Source organism: Strix aluco, chromosome 11 (assembly GCF_031877795.1).
Source record: "Strix aluco isolate bStrAlu1 chromosome 11, bStrAlu1.hap1, whole genome shotgun sequence".
Lineage (NCBI taxonomy): Eukaryota > Metazoa > Chordata > Aves > Strigiformes > Strigidae > Strix > Strix aluco.
Window position 1 is genome coordinate 3,329,706 of NC_133941.1, and position 24,452 is coordinate 3,354,157.

The 24,452-nt window shown below is 55.2% G+C and overlaps 2 protein-coding genes across 4 annotated transcripts in view; one reads left to right on the forward strand and one right to left on the reverse strand.

The window, feature by feature from the left end:
* Positions 1–17,738, forward strand: part of SETD5 (SET domain containing 5) — a 77,709-nt gene extending 59,971 nt beyond the window's left edge. Inside the window, exons 22-26 of one of the 3 annotated variants that reach the window (XM_074835672.1) lie at positions 2,612–2,745; positions 7,251–7,324; positions 11,263–11,335; positions 13,993–14,211; positions 16,931–17,738. In XM_074835672.1, coding sequence (XP_074691773.1) covers positions 2,612–2,745; positions 7,251–7,324; positions 11,263–11,335; positions 13,993–14,189 — 478 coding nt within the window. In that variant the 3' untranslated portion in view covers positions 14,190–14,211; positions 16,931–17,738. Of the gene's footprint in view, positions 1–1,338; positions 1,440–2,611; positions 2,746–7,250; positions 7,325–7,524; positions 9,880–11,262; positions 11,336–13,992; positions 14,212–16,930 lie in introns of those variants that run through there. The other 2 variants (XM_074835670.1, XR_012624659.1) reach the window with 2 other exon arrangements.
* On the reverse strand, positions 12,771–23,387 carry LHFPL4 (LHFPL tetraspan subfamily member 4). The gene is made up of 4 exons (XM_074835679.1): positions 22,943–23,387; positions 13,520–13,756; positions 13,304–13,320; positions 12,771–13,037 (listed from the first exon to the last, which is right to left on the reverse strand). Exons 1-4 carry the CDS (start codon positions 23,346–23,348, stop codon positions 13,029–13,031), a joined length of 669 nt encoding a protein of 222 aa, XP_074691780.1. The 5' UTR covers positions 23,349–23,387; the 3' UTR covers positions 12,771–13,028.
* Between the last annotated feature and the right edge of the window lie 1,065 nt (positions 23,388–24,452).

A 24,452-nucleotide genomic window follows, 5' to 3' on the forward strand; every position in this document is an offset into this window, starting at 1 on the left:
CAACTCCTATTCAGAAGGAAAGCTTTGCATGTGAGAAGCAGGGACAGTGAAACAACTCAGCTTTCCTAGTGCCTTGCACGTAAAGCTTGAAGAGCAGTTACCAGACAGCAGTCGGTGGCTTGCCAAAGGCATGGAAAACCCACCTTTACCATGTTACCGTGAGAAGGTTTGATAAGGGGAAAGGCTGGTCTTCAAAAACTTTTGAACCTGATAGTAACATCTGGTCCAAAAAAAATACTGCAGCACTGAAATGCAGAGTATTGCATTGTAGTGTCAATGCAGTGACGGTCAGGATGTTGTGCTGATGGGAGCTGTGTAGTCCACTGGCTCTGCTGCTTTGTATTCAAGTTCTGTTGGTGCAGAAAGCCTTACCTTAATGCTGATATTCCACATACACAGCTGTGTCACTGCTCCGTGTAATGGCAGGGGGATGGCAAGGGAAGAGATGCTCAGCAATGCTGAAGGTAGTGAGAAGTATGAAGTCTGCATTGAAAGTGCTTGAGAAACATCATTTTGGGTGAATTTGCAGGAGTAATAAGATCTGTTTCCTTCCCTTTTCTGTCACTCCTCAAGGGGAGATTAATAGAAATCATTTGTCTTGTACCTCTCTGACAGTACCCTACCAGGTGACCTTCTGCCAGATGTTGGGACTGGCTGCAGCTGAGGCAGTCAGCTGGTGATTAGTTTATAATCAGCATTTTATAATCAAATACTCTGTGCAAGTGTTGATATCCCGTGCCCTTCTCCTCCTGTGCCACTTCCTTCTGCCTGTAAAAGGGTGAAAGAGAAACCTAGCTGAAAGAAAAACAACTAGTTCAGGGTGAGGTGGCAACCATGCTCTAGTTTTATATTCTATGAGCTTCATCTGCTGCTCCTCAGCAGGTGCTCTGGCTTCAGTTTCTCACATGGTTTCATGAGTAAGTATTGTGTGGGAATAAAGATCGTATTGTTTTGGGACACTGGATATAAAGTTGAAACCATGCTGATAACGTTTTGAAATGGGATTGAGCAGATTTGCTGCATTTTAAATTCTTGTTCTTCTGTGTTTTAATGGGCAAGGCTAACAAACATACAGTCACCTTCTACTTTTAAAAAAATATATTAGAAACTGCATGTTACTGAGTTAAAGCTGTGACCAGTTTCATCTTTAACTCTGAGTGCTTACATTTCAGATACATTTCCAGACATTCACAATAATACAATATTAGGGACAGAAGAAAATGGTGGGAACTAAAATTTACATGCCTTAATTTTTAGAGTTGTCCAGGTTTTTGCTGAATTCTACAATAATTGCCAATAGCTTTCATTTAAAAAAAATTAAGTTTCTGTCTCTTTCAGTTGCCAAGATACAGCCATCACAATGTAAACAGATGTGCTGCTGCCCAGTAAAACCAGCCTTGCAGAAAACTGTCTCCAGCAAAACAATAGCAGCAACGAAGGTGTGAATTCACCCCCTCACCCCATTCACCTCCATGAGGTGTGAACTCTGGCCCCTTCTCCCTTCTGCTTCAGTGAGGGGTGAACTTCAATGTCTGGGCTATTTATTTTATAAATAAATAAAAAAGCTAATGTAAAGCACAGTTTTCAATATATATTTTAAAAGAAAAAAATAAATACAGAAATCTGTTAATATGGTGTTAAGCTGCATGCTTATATGGTGTGCAGTGCATTTAATATTATACTAAATATTTAAATTCAGGCATTTTTAAGGCGCACACTCTTCAGTGTCTAGGGTAGAGGCATTGTGAATCCCTGGTCAAGGTGCTACTATCTTACAGGTTAAAACACATATTTCTAAAGAGATTTGGATGGTCCTGTGCATGGTAGATTGAATATTGACCCAGGGGTCTGAGGTTTGTCTGTGGCTCTGCTTTTCTTATACAGATTGGCTTTAGGGAAGCCACTTCACCACTTTTTCACCCTCAGACCAGACACTTGTAATATGTAATGGAACAAGATCTAGCACCAACCTTGAGCGGAGAGTTTTCACGTTACAAAATAAATGGGACAAAGTAGCATTAATGGGCAAAATGGCCAAGCTAGCTCTGCTCCAGGAACATTGCATGATCTGACTGTACTGTCTTGACACTGTATTATCAGAAAGGCATTGGGTTTGCTTCTTTTTAGCTTGAATAAAAGTAATCTATGCAATAACTGCATCTAATCTTAACATCAGGACTTTCAAAATGCTGTTGAATCTCAAAACAATTTTTCTGGGAGAAGGTGTCCTGTAATCAGGTGATCTACTGAACTGGATGTTTATACCATGTTTTTGATAAAGAGTAAAGGCTTTGTTTTTTCTGAGGGCAGTGCTATCATGGTAGCCAGTGACTGGCAGTCTAAAATCCCACAGGAGGTTATTTACATTGCAAAAGCAGTTCAGAAGTTTATTCCTCATCTGTCTATAGAGAGCTGGTGGTCTCTGATCCCACCCTTCCATGATAGGGGTTTGCATTTGCACTAACATCATACTGATGAATTTAAGCAGGGACTTTAAAGACAAAACTGTCTTGTGATTATACCAAGGACCCCACAGCCCCCTTGTGCGTTGGTCACGTCGCTCTCGGCTCTATAATAACAATCCTCAGGGGTTACTGGGTTTTTGTTGCAGGATGGTCCCAACGTCAGTGGAGAGGCTTCGAGAGGGCCGAGGTATACTTGAGAAGGTGCTACGAAGTGGTGCAAAGGTATCCCAGAGAAATGAATCCTCACCTACCTGTGACACTGCTGTTGAGAGAGATGCAGGTAGGAAGATGAAACGTTTGAACACTTGGCTGGTAGGAAATGATGGGCTCGGATAACTTTGCAAACTTGTCTACGAAGTTAGTTGCACCTTCATATTTAACATTATCAATGCCTTATAATAGCTTTCTGCAAACCATATTTTATTGTTATTCAGATATTGCTTGAGCTTGTATCCCTCTTCTGTTAGACCTGGAAGACATCCAGGTTTCTCCAGGGTTTGGATTCAGGACTATCTGCATCTTGGCTCTGGAAGGGACAGCGTCTTCGTCCTTGGACAGATGGGTTAAGCAGCATTGCCTCAAGTGCCCCTGTGTACTGGGGATGAAAGTGCTATCATTTAATAATTCTGGTTGGCTGAACATTCAGATAAATGTATTATCACACTAAAATGCAGGTGTAGGCTTTAGGCAGTGCTAAGAACTAATTTAGCTTCCAAGCCTTACTTCAGCTCTTTTTGAAGTTACTTAATTCCCTGAGTTACGGTATTTGTCAGTTTTGTGAAGTGCACCTCCGTACTGAGATGAATTCAGTTCTTCTCTGAGTAAAGCGTTGTCCTTGACAAGTAGCATGTGGGGTCAGTATTTGTAACTGGAGCTGAAATTATACCCTTCTTTTATCCATCTGTGGTCTAAAGGTGAGATGTGACTTTCTGAGAGATGGACAGACCACTTCATCATTGCTTAATTTCTCAGTTGTGAAATGGAATTATTTTTCTTTTATTTATTTTGCAGTCTCTGAACATGATTGTTTTTTACCTAGAAGGTAGTGCCCTTAGAACCCTTATCGTACTTGGGACTTAGAGCAGTGGATCATCATATTTAAATAACTTGGTCTGTGTGTTGCTGTCAGCCCTTACTTCCCCATAGCTGAGGACTGTTCAGTTAGAGACTCCTGGCTGCTCTGATTGCAGCTGCTGATGATCTGAATCTCTGGAACCCAGAGCCTAGTCCTGTGGTATTTTAGACATGGAAAGACTAGAGCATCTAACCCAGGTGCTCTTTGGGTAATTCACCAGCAACAGCAACTCTTGCCTTTGGAGTATCTCATTTCTGAGTGTTTTGGGGCAGGTATGTTTACTTCATTCCAAATCAGATTCTTTTTCTTCATTTGTGGGAAGGTATATTTGAGACCACTTTCTGAAATCAGGCCTCTCATCTGGGATTTTCCTATTTTTGTACACCTAAGCGCATCTCTTCTCAACGCTTTTTCTTCATCTAGTCTTGAGAGGGAATCCTCTATCAAAAATTTCATGGTTTCATGGGACCCCAACTCGGGCTTTTTTTCCTGTCTTTCTCATACTTGGTGATTAATTTTTAGAAGGGTAGGCAAATCCAGGCTCTTGCAATAGACCTTTTGCCCACTGCAATCTGTACAGATCTGTCTCTTCAGTCTCACCCAAGAGTTAGGCTGGAGTTAAACTCTCGTCTACATCTATCCATTCTTCTCTGTTACATAAAACCCATCCCACTCCAAGTTGTGAAAAGTTAATGCTGTAGCTGACAAAAGTCTTTTTGTCTCTTTCATCCAAACGCAGCAAAATGTGGGTTTTTTTCTTCTTTTGCATACTCTGGTAATTTCTTCAGTAGATCTTTTAGATTCTGCACGCCACCTTCCCCTCCCCCAGTTGCTGATCTCCTTAGTGAAACGTGAGTGGCCGAGACCCTGCCATTCCTGGTGTCACCTGTAGGAGTTGTGAAGATACACGTTCACCTGATGCTGTAACAGACAATAATATGAGGGGAACTAAAAACCCCAAACTTGGATGGTTTGCTGATGGGGCATGTAGGAATGAAATGGAATTTGTGTGCATGCCACACTCCTGAGAATTGCAACGGCTCAGTTAAAGCTATCACTTCATATGTGCTTTAGGTTGATACAGGCCAGTACCGCCAAAAAAAAAGCGGTTCTTCTTTATGTCCTTTCTTGTGCAGGTATTAGAAATGGGGAAGGGAAGTGTTGGCTTTATCTTTTAAGTTTACGTAAAGCAAATTCAGGAAGGTTATAGTTTATCTACCCTTTGTAATTTAGTCTTTTGATAGTCTTGTCAAGGTGTTTTTCTGTGAACAGGCACTGCCAGTAAATTGTGCAGCCCTGCTGGTGGACCTGGCCTTTTAAGAAACAATTTATTCCAGAAATCTTTAGATTTCTTCTGATTCTCATTCTCAACTTCTGTTAATCACAACAATCTCCCGGATTGAACAGTTAGTCTCTTCTGTGCATGACTGCTTAACAAAACATGCCCCGAACTTCCAAGTTTGGCCTTTCTGCTGTGCAGGACTCAATGTCACCTACAGCAAACAGCTACTTGATGCATCAGATGCCGTTTCAGAAAATGGAAGGTGTCACAGGGCATGCGCTGCCAGCTTCACACCCCGGTCTCTGTGCAGGTCCTGTGCCCTGAGGAAGGAGGTTTCTGAGCCTCAACAGCAGACAAGACAACTCTATCCAGATTCCTGTTTAGCTAAGCCAGCAACTGTGATGTAGCACAGAGAGCACAACCACAGCAAAGCCACGGGCACTGCTGACACTGGCGCTCCTGCCAGCACCTCTGGTGCAAAGCCAGACCTGTCTGGCAGAAGTACAGAGCAGACCAAGGCAACGGGTCCTGTTTCATGGCTGAGACACATCTGTCGTATAAATTTGATACTAATACCAACACTGTTTCACCGAGGCATTTCAAACGCGGCTGCTGAGAATCCCTGAGATGCTGCAGATAAGCAGCTCTGTCTCAGACGTGTTATGTTAGCTCTGATGTGAAATCTTCTAGTCCCACCAGTTTCACTCCCCGCTAAAGAAAGTGTGTTCGCCAGCTGAACCCCATGGTTACAGTAGGAACGACTGAAAAACACACGTAGTAAAGTGGCTGGGTCGCTGGCCGTGAGTACGTCTTGCCTAGCCCAGTTCAGGCTCCGTTCAGGCTCAGTTATTTGGTAGGACAAGAAGCTCAGCCAGCCTCTAAGATACAGGTGCTAGAAAGGCTTGTTTTGTCAAGACAATGCTTATTCCTCTTGATCTCTCACATAACTAAGGTGGATCAGTGTGTACTGTGCTGCTGGTACGCTTCAAACCTCAAAGCATTTTCATCATCTTGGCCTGTTTCACAAACAGGCATTTCTGAGGTCTAAGAGTAACTCTGTTTGGAGCAGCTCAACTGACTCGTAAAGCAGAATCTCCAAAACGGCCGCAGGGTGCCAGCAGTGTCGGCAGCACAGGACCTCGCTCTTCGGCAGCGTCTGGATCTGCCTTTGAGGACAACCTGCAGCAGGATCCTGCTGTCAGCCATCTCACAGCATCATCTGGGTTGGAAAAGCCCTTGAAGATCCTCCACTCCAACCATGAACCTCACACTGACCGTTCTCAACTCCACCAGATCCCTCAGCGCTGGGTCAACCCGACTCTTCAACCCCTCCAGGGATGGGGACTCCCCCCCTGCCCTGGGCAGCCCATTCCAACGCCCAACAACCCCTTCTGCAAAGAAATCCTTCCTAAGAGCCAGTCTGACCCTGCCCTGGCGCAGCTTGAGGCCATTCCCTCTTGTCCTGGCGCTGGTTCCTTGGGTCAAGAGACTCATCCCCCCTCTCTGCACCCTCCTTTCAGGGAGTTGTAGAGGGCCATGAGGTCTCCCCTCAGCCTCCTCTTCTCCACACTAAACCCCCCCAGTTCCCTCAGCCGCTCCCCATCACACCTGTGCTCCAGACCCTGCACCAGCTCCGTTGCCCTTCTCTGGACACGCTCGAGTCATTCAATGGCCTTTTTGGAGTGAGGGGCCCAAAACTGAACCCAGTCATCGAGGTGCGGCCTCACCAGTGCTGAGTACAGGGGTAAGATCCCTTCCCTGTCCCTGCTGGCCACGCTAGTGCTGATACAAGCCAGGATGCCATTGGCCTTCTTGGCCACCTGGGCACACTGCTGACTCATTAACAGTCAACCCCCCCAGGTCCCTCTCTGACTGGCAGCTCTCCAGCCACTCCTCCCCAAGCCTGTAGCGCTGCTGGGGGTCGTTGTGGCCCAAGTGCAGAACCCGGCATTTGACCTTAGTGAAACTCGGAAGGGCCAGTTTTATCTCCCCAGCTGTGTAACTGTAGCCCGTGCGGATTCCTATGACCGAGGCCAAGCGGAGAATTGCTGAGTCCTTAGAAACTATCTTCTGCCTCCTGTATCCTTTTGAGGAGCCGCGGGAGCCCAGGCTGTGTCTGTGGTGTCACCAGTGTGCCCCTTCAGATAGGCTGGTCCAAGGCAGGCGAGCTTTGCGCTAAACCAGAGGGAGCTGGATCAAGGGAAGCAGCAGTTCCTAATGCGTCTGGCTGGTTTATACACGTTAAGGTTTTCCAGTTGCCTTTTGCTAGGGTTCTTCAGCTTCTGAAACACTGATGGCTGGTGAAGCCTCTCTTGTCTCAGCCATAGCTGGATGCAGAACAAGGCGGCTGGGGTGTGTGCAGGTGTCTCTGAGAGGGAACTGCTGTGGCCTCGGTCCAGAGGTTTAACATCTTGCCTGTACATTGCAGACACAGCAGAAGGAGACACTCCAGAAGCCCACAAAGGACCAGCAGTTTACAGTCCTTCTCGATACAGCTACCAGGTAAATCCTTTCCTATATTATCTGCCTATTCTGAAATAAAGCTTTTAACAGGATTAGGGGGGAAACTGGGTTTGGCTGCCAGTTCTTCCCAGTCCTGCTACATTAAGCACCTTCGGCATGAGAAGGAGGTAGGAAATGGGGAAGTCAGTCTGATGTGCCCTTTCTTTTTTTTTTTTTTTTCTCCCCACCAATTTATTCAGCTCCTGCAGTCTGACAGTCCCCAGGCAGAATCGCAGACCCTTCTCCAGCAGAGTTCCTCCCCCTACAGAGGCCACCTCACTCCCTCTCCTGGATACAGCTATCGAACAGCAGCACAGAGGACAGGACACAGCCTCTCTCACGGTTCCTCAGAAACATCCCTCTCCTCCACCTCCTACTCCAGCCCTGCCCACTCGCTCTCCACAGACTCCTCTGCCCTGTTTGCAGGGAATTCGGGGTATTACAGCAGCCAGCAGCACTCTGGCAGCGGCAGCAGCAGCCTCCTCAAGAAGAGCTGCCCTGCTGCTGCTGCCAGCCCAGCACAGCAGTCGGCTGTGGACTCTCTTTCCTCCGAGTCGGGCTCCCAGCCCTGCACGGGCACGTCAGGCTCCTCCTCCGCTCCCCAAAGTGCTAGGTCACTACAGTCAGACTTGCGGACTATCAGTTTACCCAATTCTGGGCAGTCTGTTCTCTACCAGGGCTCCCGGGGGGCCGTGATTTCCAATGCACAACACTATCCGCACCGCGGGGGAAGCAGTGTCCATCAGTACAGACTTCAGCAGCTTCAAGGTTCTGGAGTAAAGACTCAAACAGGACTTTCCTAGGGCTGCCTGGACTCCAGGAGGACAAAACTTGCCCATAGCTCCTTCCAGTCACCTCTGGAAGTGGCTCCTGGGCCAGTGTTGGGAGCTTGCACCTGATGCTGGGGTGCCAGGGGTCAGAGGCTGAGGTCTGATATGCACGGGTGAGATTTGTGAGCAGTATTGGCCTCTGGCCTTGTAGGAGAACACAGATTTCTCTGAGGCAGAGACTGTAGCAAAGCTGTTCCCTGATGTGTTGGGTACATTGCAAAAAAAAAAAAAAAAAAAAGGCAAATGGTTCAAGTGCAATGACTGTGGTGCAGCCTCTGTCTCTTGTCCGTGCCCATGGCCATAGTCACTCACGCAGTACGGACATCTTTTGGAATAGGAAAGCAGTTTAAAGAAAACGTTGGGGGAAGTTGAACTCCAATCCCAAAGCTCTCTTTATAGGTCAGGTTCTCAGTGTGTTCTGGGGAGGGCTTTAATCCGTTACGATCATTCCAGTCACAAGCAGATGAGCGCACACGGCTGCCTTTGGGCCTGGGTCACGACTGCCACGGTCGGAGCTTTTTCCAGGACAACAGAGTCTCCGCAAATGTGAACTAGCACGGGGTGAGGGGCTGGGGGGGGGTGTGGGGGGGGGTGGGAGTTGGAGTGCGTGTGCCTGTCGCTGCAAAGGATCTGGGATGCACTGTCGCGTGCTGCTGCGACGGGGCGCGATCGCCACGGCCCTCGCGGGTCTGGGAAACGGGGACGTCGCTGGGGCGGTGCTGCCACCACACTGGGACAGGGTGGGTGTTTCTCTGGCTGCCGGTGCGCAGACACACTGCGGGGTGACCGGGGGACCCCGAGAAATAAAAGTGATGCTGCGGCACGTGGAGGGTGGGAGGGTGCTGCCTGGCGGAGGAACGGGGGGCTGCGGAGAGGGGGTGTTGTAGGGGTGTTCGGTGGGGACCCCGGGCTGGGCCAAGCCAGAGGCTCCGGCGCGGCGCTGGCTCTGCGGGACGTTTTTCCCAGCCGCCGTCACCCGCCAAGCGTGGCAGCGGAGCCAGCCCAGACACAGTGCGCTGTCTGTTCGATTCCATACGATTGCCAGCTTCTTTCTCACTTGTTTACTGTAATATCGGGCGTGTTTTTATTTATCTAATTTTATATTCAGTTATAACCATAGTAGGTTAGCTAATATACGACAGGTGTCATCCCTGGTGCTGCAGTGGAACTTCTCCTTTCTCTTGGATAACATAATGCTGTGAGTCTGTCTCCCCTGTCTTTTCAGATGCACAGTCTTCTTCCTTTTTTTAGGACTGTTACAGGTTTCTCTAATTCACAGTTGAAATCAGGTGTTTGTTCAACCTAGGGGAGACTTTTAAAATATTGAAACAAAGAGTAACTTTCTCACACTGTCTGGCTGTGAGCGTGTTGGGATGGAACTTGTCACCCCACAGTTGGGTGTCTGTATACTGTATAAAATAGGTGTAAACTTCACTCGGCTTAGCCCTGGGGGTGCAGCCTCCCCTTCCGTGCTCTGAACAGCACGGGGCAGGCGGGCTCTGCCCTGCCGGGCAGCGGGAGGGGGCCGGGGGGGCCCTGCCCAGAGGCGCCGGCACCTTCGGGCGCAGCAGGGGGGCAGGAGGGAGGGACCCTGGAAAGCTCTTGGAAAGGTGGGGGCTGTAGCTTCTTACTCTAGTGGAGTTTTTACACCATGCTGTAACATTTGAACTTTCACAAGAGATGTAATAATTTTGATAATAAAAATACTTAACTTGAAAAACAGTATTTTTGAAAGTTTCTTTTGTTTCCTTACCAGCTTGAGTGCTGGTGCCCGGGGCGATGGGGGGTGCATGTTGGTGTCTCTTCCCTGTCCCTGCAGTGTAGATGAAACCTCGCAGGAGCAGCCCTGCAGCTCTGCTTTTTGCCAACATTCCAGGGGCTGCTCTGGGAGCCGCCGTTCCTGTGGAGAGGGAAATGCCCTGAGCTTCCTGCCTGGGGTTGTGAGATTGTGGCTGCGCTGCTGCTCTTCTGCTGGCTCAGGAGAATGGTGGGGAGGATGTCCCCTGCACCTGGTTTCTGGTTGTGCTGGTGCTCGGGGTGTTCAGTTTTTGTACTGCTCAGCTCTTCCTTAGGAAGCCTGAGGTGGGCAGAGCCTCTGCCAGCTGTGCCTCCAGGTGCTGCTCCTCAAAGGTGCCCATCGCCTCCTGCGTTCCACCATCCTCACCATGAAAATGTGCCCCAACACCTTGTGGGACGGTGTCTTGTGGCTCGTCCTGTCCCCCTGCATCCCCCAGAAGAGTGGCTCCATCCCTGTGCCTTCCCCTGATGCAGCCGTGGGCAGCAGCAAAGCTGTCCCTTCCTCTCCCAGAGGCTGACCAAGCCCAGCCCTCAGCCTCTCCTCCGTCCCGTGTGCCTGCATGGGGCTCACCCGGGCTCTGAGCGTGTCCTGTACCAGGGAGGCCAGAGCTGGCCAAAGCTTTCCAGATATCCAAGAGGTCCCCAGGCTGCCCTCGTGCTTGGGAAGTTGCCCCTGCCCCTCTTCCAGAGCCTGGCATTGAACTGATGGGCCATGGGCGTTGTTTTTCCATCAAGACGTGGGAAATTGCTCTATTTCAGGAGGCTCCTACCAGCCTGTGTCAGCCCGAGCCGACAGCCTGCCCGTGGTGCTCTGTGGGGACCCGGGGACGGGCAGAAGGGGAGGGCTGGAACACAACTAGCGATGAGATGGGACCCCCACCCCACCTCCAGCCTTGCCACGGGGTGGGACAGACCCTTTCCCCAGGGCCTCGCTTTGCCCAGAGCCCCCTTGTGTGGACGGAGAGTCAGCCCTGCAGGGTGCAGGATGGGTTCCCAACCCTCCCTTCCCCACCACAGCTCTGAGGCCCAACCCGGCCGCTCTCCCCACCCCGTGTAGCCGTGCCGTGGCCGGTGCCCACACACCGGCTCCTTCGAGCTCCTTGCAAACCATCTCATCTTTATCAGCAGTGCCTGGAGGAGCCCGTCCCAATCCTCCCCACACCACAGGGCTCCGAGCTCGTCTGGTTTGAATTATATTTTTCAATAAGGTTTTGTGAAACACCGTATCAAACTTTGTACTAAAATACAGATATATTACAGCTACTGTATTCCTTTCTCCACTGATTTTCTTCATTTGTTTTTCCAATTCAGCCGGCAACAGCACTCAAGCTGACAAGACCCAGGCGCTGCTGGGCACAGGGGGCTCCCGCCGGCCTTGCTCCAGGTAGGTGGCTGCCAGAGGGACGCGGGCACCACCGGGCTGTGGCCGCCAGGACACGCTGTCCCAGGTGACTTTGGCTTCCAGCCAGTGTTTTGGCACAGCTCCATCCCTCACTGCCACCCCGCAGGGCCTCGGGGCGCAACTTACCTGCTCCCGCCAGCCCCGGGCACCCCGGCTCGCTGGGCTGGGCGATGCTTCCCTTCGTTGCCAAACTCCATGTGCCATGGCCCTGCCCCGTTGCCACGGCTCCTACACCCAGGGCTGCCCTTCCTGGGGCCTTGGTCCCGCTCTGCTCCCCACGCTCGGCTCGGCCCCGCTCCCAGGTCTTGTCTAGTGCCTGGGTCCAGCTCTGCCAGGGACCCCGCCGCGATCCCCCAACCTGTCGCTCTCTGGGGAGCTGAGGGCCCTGCAAACAGCCCCCGGCTACTGAGGGTCCTGCAAACAGCCCCCGGCTACTCGCACTGAGACGTGGCCGGTGCTGAGGACTTTATTGCATTGCAAGGGCTGCGGTGGCAACCCAAGCCCCCGGCGGCCGGGACCCTGGGAAGCCCCCCCCACCCCAGTCTGGCCAGCAGAGCCACAACCCAGCTCTTGGGTGCCAGGGAGGGTGTCGGTGCCGGCTGTTGGGTGCTGCATGGGTGTGTTTGAGGCTGGGTTGTGCTCGCGGGCTGCCGGGCTCAGCGCTGCCCCGGGCAGCTGCCGCCCGCCGGCTCCCCGCGGGCCATCACCGCAGGCCAGCGAGGTGCGGCCAGCAGACACGGCCAGGCTGGCGGGGTGGGCACAGCAGTGCCTGGGTCCCTCCTCCTTGGCCACGCCGCGTGGCAGGGAGAGCCTTGCCATGACCAGTGGAGATAAAGCACCGTATGGGGACGGGGAGGGAAGGCGTTTGGCAATAGCCCGCGGCCGGCTCGGGGCAGGGGCTGGCGGAGGGGTCCTCCTGCGCCCACCCGGGGGGGGGTGTATATTCAGCTGCTCCCACTTACCAGGGCTTACATTCAGCGGCGGCGCAAGTCAGGTGTCCCAGCGGCCGGCAGCAGCGAGGCCCCCGCAGTCCCCGTGCTGGGGGGAGCGAGCGGCAGCCTGCAGCCCCGGCCACGTGCCGGGAGACAGTGTGTCCTGGGACAGTGGGGCGAGGGGGCTTGAGTCACTTTACCCTGTTTAGAGAATATGAATTTACACATAAAAGTAGGGGTTGGGCCTCGTCCCGGCCGCTGGGTCCCCCGGCTGTGGAGACAGGATCACGGAGCTGTACAAAATGGGAGCGGGGAGAGGGCCAGGGCCCGGAGCAGCCGGCACGGGGCATCACTGGGCGCGCGTTCAGGTGGGAGGCAGCGGGTTGGGAGTCCTGGGAATGTAGAAATCTGTTAAAAACTCGAAGAGTGTTTTTTCCTTGAAACAAAACCGCAGTTGGACGCTGTTCTCGAACGAAGCGGGTTTGGGGCATCCTCCCCCGGCGGCGGCCCGCAGGCGGCGGGGGGTGCGGAGCTGGCGGGGTGCGTGGGATGGCGGTGCCGGCGTGGACATGGAGGTGGCTGTGGAGGCGGTGAGCGGCCGGCACGTCCCCGGCGCGGGCAGCGGGGCCCGGGGGGCAGCGCGGGACACTGCGTGGCCGCTGGCAGCAGACGAAGGGCAGGACAGGGAGGGAGCGCCCAGGCTGCCGGCTGTGGGAAGAGGGTCTTGCTGCGGGCTCTCGGCCTTATATCCTCTGCAGGGAGAGCACAGCGGGTCGGGGCCGGCATGGGGCAGGCCTCATCGCGCCATCGTACCACCAGTATGGCCCACGCCTATCCCTGCTGCCTCCCTTCCCCATCGCCCTCTTGTCGCCGCTGGCCCGCACAGCTGCCGTCCCCCTCATCCCATCCCATCCCATCCCATCCCATCCCATCCCATCCCATCCCATCCCGCACGGTCACAGCCAGACAGGCCACACGGTCAGGGTTAGGGGACAGGACAGTGACACTCAGGACTTACCGCAGTGCCGACAAAATCTGTGGAAACAGAAGAAAGGGCGTCAGGCCGGGCTGGTGCTCGGCAGCCCGCTCCCACCCTCCCCAGCCTGCCTCGCTTTGCAGGTGGCAGTTAAGCCTGTGGGACCCTCGCTTGGGAGGGGCTGATCCTCCAGGCTAATTCCCACCTGGGATCCCCCCCAGGGCTGTGGCTCGGACCCCCCGGCAGCGCAGCGCTCACCTTTGCTCTCTGTCTTGAGCTCCTCGTGCAGCAGATCGTTCTGCCGGTTGCCGAGGACAAAGGCCAGGAAGGAAAGGATGAGGGCGTTGAGGATGCCAATGATGGCCAGGATGTAAGCCCAGCGCACGGAGCAGTCGCCCAGGGAATACTTCCCCGTCTTCTCCCCGCACATGTCCCGTATGGTCTCTGCATCCCAGCCGTCGGGAAAGATCATGCAGCCCAGCACCAGGCAGAGAGCTGCAAGGGGGAGAGGAGGGGGAAGCGTCAGAGCAGACATAGGGGGTAGCAGCGCCGTGACCTCACGATAGTCAAGAGACACAGGGGGTGACAGCCACCGCTGCCCCAGGGGACGGCGTTTGCACGTGGCTGCCCCAGACCTGGCCCACACGCCCATGGGGACTTCAAGGTCTTGGTTTCTTCCAGCATCAACCACAGGATCGGGGGTTCCCCACAGGTTTTCCTCCTCACTGCAGGCTCTCCGAGTGTGGGCAGGAGCTCCCCGCACGCTGCAGGCAGGGATGCTGCCTGCCAAGAGAGTCGCCGTCCCCAGGAACCCCCGCAGCCGACCGCCTCGCAGCCTGCAGGCACCGCTCCCAGCGCGTCTCCGTCCCGTGTGCTCCGTGTGCGGGGAGACGTCAGGGAGCTCCGGGATGAATGGGAAGGGAAATGAGACAAAACGCATGACTGTCAAGGTAAGGAGGCGACATTTTTCTCTAACTACAGGCTCCCTGTATCAGCTGCGAAGGCTAAAAATATTAATGATGTCGGAGAGTGGCTGGGGTACCCTGCAAGTATTTTTGTCCTGGGTTAGGGAGTCCTAGGTTAGGGATTTTTGTCCTGGGTTAGGGAAGAACCGAGAGGCTTGAGCCCACACAAGTAACAAAGTACCTCCCTGTCCCTTATTGCTGGAGGGACAGCAAACACCTTGTCAGGCACAAGTGTGCCACACAGGGCCAGGCAGCTGGTGGTCCAGCTGGCAAGCTCTCGGGGTGCTGAAGTGCACTTTTAACTGCTCTTGGTAGGGAAGGGAAATCCCAGGAGTGGGGAAAAGCGAGCGCCAGGCTGGCACAGGGCTTCTCAGCAGGACTGGGCACAGGCCTCACATCCCGATGAGCTGACTGCTCTCCGCAGGAAAGGGCAGGGACACTGAGGCGAGTCGCCCTCAGCAGCCCACGCACTGGCACGTCATACCATGGAATCACAGAATCATCTGGGTTGGAAAAGCCCTTGAAGATCCTCCAGTCCAACCATTAACCTCACACTGACCGTTCCCAACTCCACCAGATCCCTCAGCACTGGGTCAACCCGACTCTTCAACCTCTCCAGGGATGGGGACTCCCCCCCTGCCCTGGGCAGCCCATTCCAACGCCCAACAACCCCTTCTGCAAAGAAATCCTTCCTAAGAGCCAGTCTGACCCTGCCCTGGCGCAGCTTGAGGCCATTCCCTCTTGTCCTGGCGCTTGTTCCTTGGCTCAAGAGACTCATCCCCCCTCTCTGCACCCTCCTTTCAGGGAGTTGTAGAGGGCCAGGAGGTCTCCCCTCAGCCTCCTCTTCTCCAGACTAAACCCCCCCAGTTCCCTCAGCCACTCCCCATCAGTCCTGTGCTCCAGACCCTGCACCAGCTCCGTTGCCCTTCTCTGGACACGCTCGAGTCATTCAATGGCCTTTTTGGAGTGAGGGGCCCAAAACTGAACCCAGTCATTGAGGTGCGGCCTCACCAGTGCTGAGTACAGGAGCAAGATCCCTTCCTCATCCCTGCTGGCCACGCTAGTTCTGATACAGCTGCTGCCTGGTCTCTGCCTCCTCCATCCACATTACAAACCTGCTCGGTAAAAGCATCTTTGCAGACAGAAATGAGCTCTGCAAGCTGATTTACCACCGTACACAGCCCCTGTGCCACCCTGGCACCGCATGACCGCACGGCGCGGTGCCTGCACGAGGAGCTGACAAACTGGCATCTCTGGCACATTGTCACCGGGGACTCCCAGCCGAGCATGGCCACGCCTGGGGGAGCTCCCTGCCCACTGGGACTGGACCAACCCAAAACCATCCCCTCTGGAAGGAAATGTATAATCGGCACCAACGCTGTGCGCTGCACGGTAAATGGTGAGGAGCAACCCAGCTTGCCTGCTAGCCTGGGCACCTCGGAGCTAGATGGCATTTAATTCAGCCAAGGGCCTGAATTAAAGATGAGGAGAAGCGGCAGATCTGTGTCAGAAAGTCTTCCCAGGAAAGATGCCAAGAGGATTTTAGGATCCACTGAGCTCCCGGTGCACTGCAGCTGTGAAAAAAACTAAGGAGCTCTGTGGCCATCCCCGGCGAGGGGGTGATTTTGCCCTGACAGTGCTGGTCAGGCTGGCACGACCCAGCCTGGAAATGGGCACAGCTGTAACAGCTCTGCTGAAATCAGTGAGGAGGAGAAAAGAGCCACAAGTGCGGGGTGAGGCCAGAGGAAAGCACTCCTGGGTGGGCAGCAGCCCTCAGCGACAGCCCGAGAGAGAAAAGGGCCACGCTCCAGTGTGGCAGAAGGTGGCAGATGTAAGAAAAAAAAAAAAAAATCAGGTGCTAATTTTACCTGACCCAGCAAAGGCTTGGGCAGGCACCCGGCTTTTATGCATGGCCCTCGGTCAGTCCCTCGCAGGAGCAGAACAGCAGCTCCCGGGTCTTTCCTTGCACTCTGCAAGCATCGGTATTTCATCTGCAATTCTGAGCATTTATTTGGGCTCCAGGTGCATCCAGGAGCTCACCCAGAGCTTGCTGCTCTGCAAACACTGCAGCTGCATGTGTGAGGGTCTCCCAGGACACCAGCAGGTCCCAAACATGGCAGGATGGGGCAGCGATGCAGGAGGCAGCAGATTAACGTGTGGAAGGGCTACAGCACTTGTGGAGGATCCAAGAGACAGAGTTTAAGGTGAAAGCAGCTCAAAAAGGTACAGGAAAAACACACCGGAGCCACCGGTGCAGCAGGTTGTCACAAGGCAGCCATGGGGGACAGGTAGCCATGGCCACTGTCAGAGCACTGGGGCTAGCTCTAGCCTGCGTCTGCCTGCCCTGGTCCCTCCTGTCCCCGTGTGTCCACTCTGCCCTGGCACCAGGGCAAGGGGAGCCTGTTCCCTGGCCCACGGAGCAACTCCAGGACCTCACATCCTGTTTGCCAAAGAGAATTAAACTACAGATTTACTACCAGAGCAAAGGAGCATGCCCAAATCACCACATGTACCCCAACACCTCTGCCCGAGGGTGACCGGCCTCTTCCCACTGCAGCTCCCTGGGAAGTGGCCGTGGCTGTGCCACCACCACCGAAGGCAGGCAACGCAACGCTCCCCTCTTCCCGCCTCTCCTACATGTCCCCAGCAGCAAACTGAGTCCTCTGCTCTGTCACAAGCAATTCCCTTTTCCACGTGTCCCCAGGCTGCCCGATGTCCTGGAAACACCTTCCCATGCCTGTAGCAAGGAGCGACATTGACATGCAGAGCAAGAACAAGGAGGGGATCCCCATATGGTCGACTGGCCTCAGCGCTGCCCTCTTCAACAAGCCCCTTGCAGCAGGTCTGAAGGGTGTGAGGATGGGGCTCTGCCTGCCCGTCCCTCTGCCCGTGGCACCCTTCTGACAGCACCTGCCTCCAAATGCCCCGAGGTCCCTTGCAGACCCTCAGGAAAACCTTGGGTTTCTTTAAAACAGCCTATTTCTACGCCTTGCAACCGCATGAAAAACACCAAGTGATGACTCCTACAAGAGCCACTATTAAAGAGGAAAAATATAACCCAGCTCCCGTCCATTTTGCTTTTAATTCTTGTTCTTCTGAAGGTGTAGTGCCGGTCCCCATTGCCAGCTGCTTTGTCACACCCCAGAGCTGCCATCCCTCCCCCACGCCCTGGCCTCCAACTCCTTTTTCCAGCGTTTTCCCCGTTGGAAAGACAAGATTTGATACTGGGCATTTTGGTGATCACCGGGGCAGGGTGTATGCAGAGGGAGGACGAACCGGCTGCAGTTTGCAGGGCTGCCTGCGGGATCCTGCTGGGGCTCTGGCCCTGGAGAAACCAGCATTTCTCGCCTTAGTTTTCACAGAATCACACCAGCCCCAAACCCCCGCTGGAAACAGGGTCTGTGCTGTGACTCTGGGGTCTGGAGTGGCTGTAGGAAACCTGAGAACTGAGCACTAAAAGGAAAGGGGACAAACACAGCCCCGGCCCTCCTAAAAATAGAAATCCCTCAAAAATAAATGAAAACTAAAGGCAGCGTGCTCAGGATGGCTAGCACTGGCCATTTACACAGACAGGAGCTCCCTTATGGCATTTTGCTCCACGGGCTGTTTCTGAGCCAAAAAAATCAGCAGGATTCAGAATAGAGTTACGAGTTCGTATGAATCAGAACTGACAGTTACTTTATCTGGAACAAGAGTTAAGGGATGTGAGCTCCAGGACACGAGCAGCTCTGAAACGCCCGGCTCAGGCCCTCCCTGCGGGTCCAGAGGCACATTAACAGCTACTCCAGGAGGGTTACGCTGCCTTGCAAAGCCCAGGGCCGGCTCCAGCGGAGCACAAGGCGCTGGACAGACACGAGGGTCCCCGCTACATGACAGGAGTGGCAGGGGGAGGAGAGAAGAAATCTTCAGCAAAGGCTTTTTTGGGGCCAGAAGCCGGTAATTCAGCAAATGCAAAGTTTTTTTGTAGTGATGTCTTCTTTTTGCTGCAAGGTCAGCAGGTGGAAGCGATTCACCTGGAAGATCATATATTGGCGATATTTCTCCCTTGGGCAGAGAAAGGGTTTGAGGCTACTTCGTCCTCATTCCCAGCAGCTGTCCCAGTTATGCTTCTCACTGGTTTGGAGCAGTGGTATCTATGTCTCATTTTTTCATTAAGAATTTCAATGAATGACTTTTATATGCGTGAAAACAATTTTTTTGAAACCTCAAACTCTCTCCAAGAGGAGCTGTCTCTCCAGCAAGTCCCAGTTGGGAAGATGAGCCCATCCTGACATGGCTCAGCAGGGGTCCCAACTCAGGTGGTGGCAAACGCAGCTCAGGTGCAGCCAGTGAAGCTGCTGATCAAGGCTCTGCCTCTGCTCCCAGTTCACACACTGGTGGTTGGGAAGAGCTCATCTGAGAGGTGAGTGTAGCTCTGAAAGAGCTCCCAAGGGAGAAAAGGGCTGAGATGGATATGTACGATGACATTCTCCATCGGGCAAGGTGTCTGGACATGGCACAGTTAACTCCAAAGTGCCACCGATAAAGACAAACCCCCTGGCCAGTGGCACGGCCTGGGGTGGAAGGTGCCCCATGCGTCGCGCTTGAGCCTGGCCCAAGGGAGCTGGGAGGTGTCACCACACCGACCGCCAGGCTTGAAGCACAGGGAAACACCTTCAAACGTTGGCAGGCACTTCCTCCGCGCAAGAGAGCTCAGCTGGCTGCCTATTGGATCCTCAGTAGATTGTAAGTACAAAACCAAAGCCCTTGCTTGAAAACAGAGCCCTGGACCTGCTCAGAGTGACCGTCCTCACGGAGGCACGTGGGTGCGATGTCACGCGGAGGTGGCTGGGGTCTCTCGCTCCAGCATTAGTGCCGGACACCAGGACAACTTTGTTCAAAGCTCGGAGTTAACTCACAGGGTGACCAGGTCTTCCGTTACAGCAGAGAATTAGGGAATCAGAGGAAATGTTCAGGCTCCTGGGCAGCCACCTCAGCGCGTGGTGGTGGTGGTGTAAGTGTGCTCCCGTGCTCTGGTCTCCAGAGAGGTCGCTGGCATTGAGACATCCACAAAATCAGCCCAGCTGCCTTTACCTCGCTCCTGTACCTGCCCTCCACGGAGGGTGGACGAGAGGGATCACCCATACAGCTCGTTTTTCTTCAAGTAAGCATCATCCCGTGGGACTTTCTGAAGGAGCTCTTCCATTAATGTTGAGGACTGGGGTGGCATCAGGGTGCTGTCAGTCATACAGTTGTTGATGTGTTCATGTTAAAGGCCTATTTCTGGTTTTATAACAGAAGGATTTAGCAAAATCTCCAGTTTTGCGTTACTGGGATTTTGAACAGGGCAGATGGCTATGTTTCTATTTGCAATAAAGCAGTCTTTCCTCTTAATTAGATCCAGTTTACTCCTAGGGGGGCAGTGGCTTTTGAGCTGGAGCTTTCTGTGAAGCTCTAATTAAACCCTTCCTTGATTGTTGTCCGCTAATTAGACATTGATAATTTAAACTTTTTTTTTTGAAAGAGATACCGAATTCCTGATCACCCCTCCTCTCCTCCTCCCCCAACTTCCAGCTCCTGATTTTTCAAGAGCCCATTCGTGCCCTCGCTCAGCAGCCCTGTATTCTGCACTGCCCATCCCGTAGGGACAGGGTGGACCCACCTCTGCCCCATCTCTCTGCCTTTCACCTTTTTTCCCTGTTTTTCACCAGTGAGACTATGAAACTTTGGACCTTGCTGTTGCTTCCGCTGTAGTGGTGCAAGTCCTCCTTCAGCTAAAATCTCACCGAGGCAGAAGGAATGCCTTTCCCTTCTCTGCCCCTCCAAGCTCTCTGCTCTCACGCATCCCTCCAACTTCCCAGGTGGGTGAATCTCCGAAGCTTGCCACCACGGAGCCTGCATCGGGCCACGTCCCTGCCCTGCCCGTGGGATTTGGCCCATGATGGGTCATGGCAGCTCCTTCTCCACGCACAAGGTAAAACACATCCACCTGTGGCTGCCTCTGATATGTCCAGGGAAGTTCAGCCCTGCCCAGCCTCCCCAGACGAGGGTCCCTCTTGCTGGGAAGCACCACCCGACCACCTCTGTGTCCTGGCCCTCCCTCATGGTGACACCAGCCTCTCCTGCAGGACAGAAACTCTCTGGTGCTGCCGCATCTCAGGGCAGGGTGGATGGTCAAGTCTCTGTTAATGCTGCCTTGGACTTTCCCCGACACAGAAAGGCCCGTAGCCATTCTGCTTTGGGAGAGCTCCAAGCCAAGCCTGGGCCAGTTGGGGCCCAGGAGAGCTGGCCCACGGCCCCAGCAAGCCACGCATTCAGGGTTCTTACAAGTGCAGTTGTGAGCAACACAAGTGTAGCCGCAAGGTGCAAAGTGTGAGCAGGGACAAGCCCCAGAGCAGGGCGAGAGGTACCTAGAGGTGACAGCAGCAGGGTGCTGCCGTGGCCACCCAAGCCTGAGCTGGGGAAGGACAGGAGGCACCGGGGAGGAAGCCCGGGGCTGCCTTCAGTACGGTGCCCTCCGCCAGGCAGCTCCCTGCGCAGCAGCAGCACTGCCCAGGCGCTCCAAGCCACTTGATTAAGCTGCTGATGATCAGTAGGATTTGGGCTCTGAGCTTGCCTGAAACCAGTAAACCTTTGGGACAGGGAAAATTAAAGATGAGGGAATTTCCCGATAAGCCAAAGCAGCTCCAGGTCTGGCTGGGGTCCTGGGTGAGGAGAGGTCAGGCTTTCCAGCCCAAGGCAGCTGCAAGGGTGAAAGCTGGGCTAGCTGCAAGCCCCTAGCATGGGGGGGGCTGTATCCTCCCACATCAATGACCAGGGCCCTCCTCCCGGGGGGGGGGGGCAGACTGGGGTTCTTTTGTAAGGAATATGGGGAGCTCTGGGTCTCTTCACACTTTGTATGCAGTGGGGAGTAACACCATGTCTTTCCACATGTGGTGAAGGGTCCCGCTACTGGGGGAAGCTCAGCATCTCTTCTCAGGGCCTTTCTCCCAAAAGGACAGACCATCTGTGAGGACAGCTTGGAGGTCTGTGCACAAGGGGACACTTGGGATCCTTATCAATATATGCATCAGGTCCCTTTCTGGGGAGAAGTTTGGGTTATTGTATGGTGTCCCTTTGAGGAGTGAGTCTATGAGGGTGTTGGGGTACATCTATGGTGGAGTTTCTTTTGTGGAGGGAGCTGAGGAGGAGCTATAGACAGGACCACTTTTGGGAGGAATGACGGGACTTGAGCCTGTGGTCACTTCTGAGGAAATATGAAGGTAAATGGGTGGTGTCCTTCTGTGGGAAGTGCTGTACTTGGGGTCTCCTTGTGCAGAGAGCTGGGGAAGGTCTGTCCTCACAGCCTGTTCATGGTGCTGGAGGGAGGGGGGGCCTGGACATGACATGTCTTTAAGGGGAAGCTGGATGGTCTGTTTGTGCACAGGTGCTTTTGCAGGGCTAGGGGGGGTCCATGCATGGGCTCCTGTCAGTGACAGGGTCCCTTCAGGGGCTGGGGGTTCCCCTAAAGTGGGTATCCTCTGGGGACGAGCTTGCTCAGGGATGTCCTTGAGGGTGGGTAGACAGGGAGACTAGTCCCTGATGTGGGGTGCCCTGGGGGATCTGGGTTCCCAGAGGGATGGTCCCAGGTCCAGGGTGCCCTAGGGCATCCTTGACTCTGTGAGACAGCCCTTGTTGTAGGGTGTCCCAAAGCTGGTCCTTTACTGGGGGCCCCCAAGGCTGGTCCCTGGCCCAGGGTCTCCCCTGGGGTGCTCCATGGCCTGGCCTGGCTGTCCTGGGGTGTTCCAGGCTGTCCAGGTGTCCCAGGGCTGGTGCCTGTTCTGGGGCCCCCTGAGGTGGGTCCCTGATCCAGCTTCCCCTCTGCGTCCCAGGGAGCCCCGTGTTTTCGTGGGGTCATATCTTGCCTGGGGAGTCCAGTGCCCAGAACTGATGCCCATTCCTGGTGCTCTGTCACTGCCAGTGCCTGGCCTGGGTGTCCCAGGAAGCCCTGGGGTGCCCTGGGGACAGTTCTTGGCTGGGATGCCCCAAGGCCCTGCAGTGCTTGTACCCTGCCCAGCTTCCTTGAGCAACCATGATGTTTCCTGCAGCCAACCTCTGCCTGGGAAGCCCCGGGTGCCAGTGCCTAGAGCTGGAACCTCTTCCTGGTGCTCTGTCAGGACTAGTGCCAGGCCTGGGTGTCTCAGGAAGCCCTGGCATGTCCTGGGGCTGCTTCCCATCTGGGATGTCCTATGGATCCACAGTACTTGTACCCAGCCCAGCCTTCTCGGGCAACCCTGGTGTTCCTTGTGGCCAGGGGCCCTGATACCATAGAATCATTCTATCATTCTATCATAGAGTGATTCTACGATTCTCAGGCAACCCTGGTGTTCCTTGTGGCCAGGGGCCCTGATACCAGTGCCTGGGGAGCCCTGGGTGCCAATGCCCCAAGCTGGTGCCCATTCCCAGTACTCTGTCAGGGCTAGTGCCTGGCCTGGGTGTCCCAGGAAGCCACTGGGCTGGTTCCTGGAACCGTGTCCCCGCAGTGCTTGGACCCATCCCAGCTTCTTTGAGCAACCCTAGCGTTCCCCACGACCAGGGGCCCCTCTACCAGCGCCTGGACCGCCAGCACTCGCTGCCCCGCACTCGGCACTGCCATCCCGGCGAACCCCGCATCCCGCCCCCCCCAAATACCCAGAGAAAACCCTTCGGGGCCTGATATCCATCGGGGGGGGGGAGGGGGGAGGGGGGCGGTGGGTACCTGCCAGCAGCTGCATCCAGGCGCAGATCTTGTAGACGGTGGCGGTGTTGCAGAAGAAGAAGAGGGCGAAGCAGGTGATGCAGCCCAGCGTCAGCACCATGGAGAGCAGCACGAAGAAGGCCGCCGCCTGGAAGGCGCCCGAGGGGATGGTGCTGAAGTCGGTGAAGGAGCCGCGGCACGACAGCTCCCGGCCCGCCAGCCCGCTGCCCACGCAGTAGTGGAACAGCCCGAAGTAACCGGGTTTGGGCGTGTTGACGCTGTCGCCCACCCAGTAGGGTTGGATGAAGACCACCACGTTGATGATGGCGAAGCAGATGGTGAAGATGGCCCAGAGCACGCCGATGGCGCGCGAGTTCCGCACGTAGTTGTCATGGTAGAGCTTGGAGGCTTCCTGCGAGGGCAGCATCCTGCCGGCCGCCGCGCCGCCGGAGGGGGAGGGGGGGGAGGGAGGGGAAGGGGGGAGGGGGGGGGGCCGCGACGGCGGGGGGAGCCCGCCCGGGATGGGGGGAAAGGGGGGGGAAAGGGAGGGGGGGGCCCCGCGGCCTAGGCGCGCCCGCGGGCTGCCGGCCCCTGCGCCACCCGCGCCGCCATCTTGGCTGCCGCCTCTGCGCCCCGCGCGCGCCCCCGCCGCGCGGGCGCGCGGGCCCCCCCCGCCCCTCCCTCCCTCCTCGCGCCACTGCGGAGCCCAGCCCAGCCCGCCCGGGGGGGATCGGGCCCCTTCGGCTCGGCTCGGCAGCTCTCGGCTGGGCTCGGGCCGCCCGGCGGGGTGCGGAGCGAGTCGGTGAGGTGGGGGCTGAGGCGGTGGCGGCGGGCCCGCCCCGCTAGTCCGTTCCAACCGGGGCCGCTCCCCGGCTCGGCCCGCCCGCGGCAGCGCCTGGGCACGGCCCCCGGTTAACGCCAGCACGCGAGGGTGTGTTGGGCCGAAGCGGGCGGAGGAGTCCCGTGTCCCGCCCCCCCCTCCCCGGGCGGGCAGCCGGCCTTCCCGACCCGCTTGGTGGGGCCAGAGCAAGCCGGTGGGTGGCTGCCGGTGTGGCTGCGGGAGCAGCAGGGCCCGGTCCAGCCCCTCCCGCGAGCGCTGACAGCGTGAGGCCGGGATACACGCGTGGGCCAGGCCAGGCGGGGCGGGCTGCCGGCCTGAGCCACGCGTCCGCTGGCAGGTGCCCTGCAAAATTCTCCCCTTGGCCCCAAAACACCGGCAGAGACCAGAGTGTCTCGGGCCAGTTTTCTTCTCAAAGCAGTTAAGCTGCACCGCGTTCACTGGCTTTCACAAAACGCTCCAGAGGCCTCATCATCCTCGTTCATGGCTTGTCAAGGTTCGCAAGCTGAAATCAGACCCAGGCAGGTGAAATAAACGTTGTATTCCCCTGCAAGAGCAAAGGAGCCGTCTGCTGCGTGCTGCTGGCGGTGTAACGGCGGCGGGTTAACCCCGGTACGAACGGTACAAGCTGGCTCTGTGCCTGCACGACGGCGCTGGTGCCATCCCACTCCCATCCCGGGCACACGAGCCACC

Excerpts from the sequence above, each read along its gene's own strand:
- LHFPL4 (XM_074835679.1), bottom strand. The coding sequence starts at position 23,348 with ATGCTGCCCTCGCAGGAAGCCTCCAAGCTCTACCATGACAACTACGTG. Across the intron at positions 13,757-22,942 it reads CTGGATGCAGCTGCTGGCAG|CTCTCTGCCTGGTGCTGGGC; the intron begins GTACCCACCGCC and ends TCCCCCTTGCAG.